Raw genomic sequence first — 2320 nt, 5'->3', positions numbered from 1 at the left:
ACAAATTAAAAAGCTTAAGACTATTTTAAGCAACACTTTACAGACTCCGTTCTCATCTCTTTGTTCTCTTCAACTGACCCTAAAGCGGCAAAAATCTCATACGTGTAACAAATTCACGAGAATCTATTGTAATTTCCAAATGTCTTATGTGGTTACATGATTTTACAGTTGCTCATTTAATTTTTTAAAATTAAATCTAATGTCACCCATGTGAGGGTATCTCCTTCATCTTTCCCAGACACATTAGTTATTGGGACTAACTACTAAGGAGCCAACCATGTTAGGTCACATGACACTCCAAGTCCCCCTCTTTTTTTTTTTTTTAAGGATTAAATCCTTCATATAGTAAGTTTATTTTAAAAATATTATTCAGTTGAAGATGGACACAGTACCTTTATTTTTATTTTTATTTTTTTGTGGTGCCTCATACATGACAGGCAAGCACTCTACCAATAAGCCACAACCCCAGTTCTCAGTTCCCCTTTTTAAAGATAAAATAATAATAAAAAGCTTTCCCAAATAAGGGTGGGAGTGAGCTTTTGGACTCCCTAGTACCCGCTTTTCAGTGGCTGGAAATGGATGGGATAGTAGCCTTTGCATGGATAATTTCCCAGGATCCTTCTCCTTTCAGATTCGGGATGAGCATCCAGGCCCCACCCACACTCCTGGAGCTGGCAGGGCGTAGCCTGCTGATGGACAACCAGCAGGCCATCCTGGCTCTGGAGGACCTGCCCATAGAGCTCTTCCCACCGCTCTTCATGGAGGCCTTCACCAGGGGACACACTGAAGTCCTGAAGGAAATGGTGCAGGCCTGGCCCTTCACCTGCCTCCCCCTGGGGGCCCTGATGAAGGAGCCACACCTGGGAATGCTCCAAGTCGCACTGGAAGGGCTGGATATGCTGCTTGCCCAGAGGGATCGCCCCAGGAGGTGGAGGCTGCAGGTGCTGGATCTGCGGAATGCTCATCAGAACTTCTGGAGGATGTGGACAGGAAATATGGCTGATGCCTGCTCATCAGAGGCCAAGAACAAAAATCAAACATTGAAACTTCCAACAATGGTAGCCAAGGAGCCCCTGAAGGTATTCATAGATGTGTGCCTGACAGAAGGTCCTCTTGATGAGTTCCAAACCCACCTCTATTTGTGGGTAAAACAGAGAAGAGATGTGTTGCACCTGTGTTGCAAGAAGCTGACATTTTTTGCAAAACCCAACTGCCATACCCGGAAGTTTCTGAAAATATTGGATCTGAATGCTGTCCAGAAAGTGGAGGTGCACTGCTCCTGGAAACTCTCCACCTTGGCTGTTGTTGCTCCATTCTTGGGTCACATGAGGAACCTGAGGACCCTCCTTCTCTCCCACATTCGAGGATCTGCCTCTACTTCCTCAGAGAAGAAGGAGCGGTTGATCGCCCAGTTCACCTCCCAGTGTCTCAGGATGGACTGCCTGCAGAAGTTTTATGCAAATGCTGTCTTCTTCCTGGAGGGCCACCTGGACCAGGTGCTGAGGCACCTGAAGAATCCCCTGAAGACCCTATCAATCACCAACTGCCAGCTTTCAGATTCAGACTGGCACTATCTCTCCCAGTACCCCAACACCAGCCAGCTCAAACTCCTGGATCTGAGGGGTGTGGAGTTGACCACCTTTAGTCCCGAGCCCCTCAGAATTCTGCTGGAGAAGGTGGCAGCCACCCTAAAGACCCTGGACTTGGAAGACTGTGAGATCACGGACTCCCAGCTCCAGGCCCTCTTACCTGCCCTGAGCTGCTGCTCTCAGCTCAAGACCTTCAGCTTCTTTGGGAACCACATCTCCATGCCGGTCATGAGGGAACTGCTGTGCCGCACTGCCCGGCTGAGCCTGCTGGGCCTGGAGCTGTACCCTGCCCCTCTGGAGAGTTATGACGCCCACGGAGCCATCCACCTGGGGAGGTTTTCCCAGCTCTGCGCAGAGCTGACCGCCATCGTGAGGGATGTGAGGGAGTCGAAGCTGCTGGTCTTCAGTACCACTCCCTGCCCTCAGTGTGGCCACCAGCTCCTGTACAACCTGGGCCTGGGTCGCTGCTCCTGCCCAGCCCCTGCCTAGCAGGGTGTGTGCGAAAGCTCCCTTCCAAGTCACTGGAGGTGCAGCTAGGAGGCAGGGATGTGTTCGGGGAAACATAGAACCTACTGCTTCAGAAGCTGCCTGAAAAGTGAACTGGGGAGAGGAAGCCAACACAGGGGCTGTATTGGAAGGAAGCCCCTGGAGACGACGGAACCCTCTGGACATGTGTCCCTGTGGATCCGTAAGTTGGGACCTGGACTTCTAGAGTGGGATTTTGTCTTGAT

General features: G+C 50.5%; 1 protein-coding gene across 1 annotated transcript; it reads left to right on the top strand.

Moving 5' to 3' along the window:
* The first annotated feature begins 638 nt into the window (after nucleotides 1-638).
* On the top strand, nucleotides 639-2078 carry LOC124991394 (PRAME family member 12-like). The gene has a single exon (XM_047562153.1). It carries the CDS (start codon nucleotides 639-641, stop codon nucleotides 2076-2078), a length of 1440 nt encoding a protein of 479 aa, XP_047418109.1.
* The last annotated feature ends 242 nt before the right edge of the window (nucleotides 2079-2320 follow it).

Source organism: Sciurus carolinensis, chromosome 8 (assembly GCF_902686445.1).
Source record: "Sciurus carolinensis chromosome 8, mSciCar1.2, whole genome shotgun sequence".
Lineage (NCBI taxonomy): Eukaryota > Metazoa > Chordata > Mammalia > Rodentia > Sciuridae > Sciurus > Sciurus carolinensis.
Note: the sequence above shows the minus strand (reverse complement) of the source record. Positions and strands in the feature narration are given on the sequence as shown.

Coding starts and splice junctions, on each gene's coding strand:
- LOC124991394 (XM_047562153.1), top strand. CDS start 639: ATGAGCATCCAGGCCCCACCCACACTCCTGGAGCTGGCAGGGCGTAGC.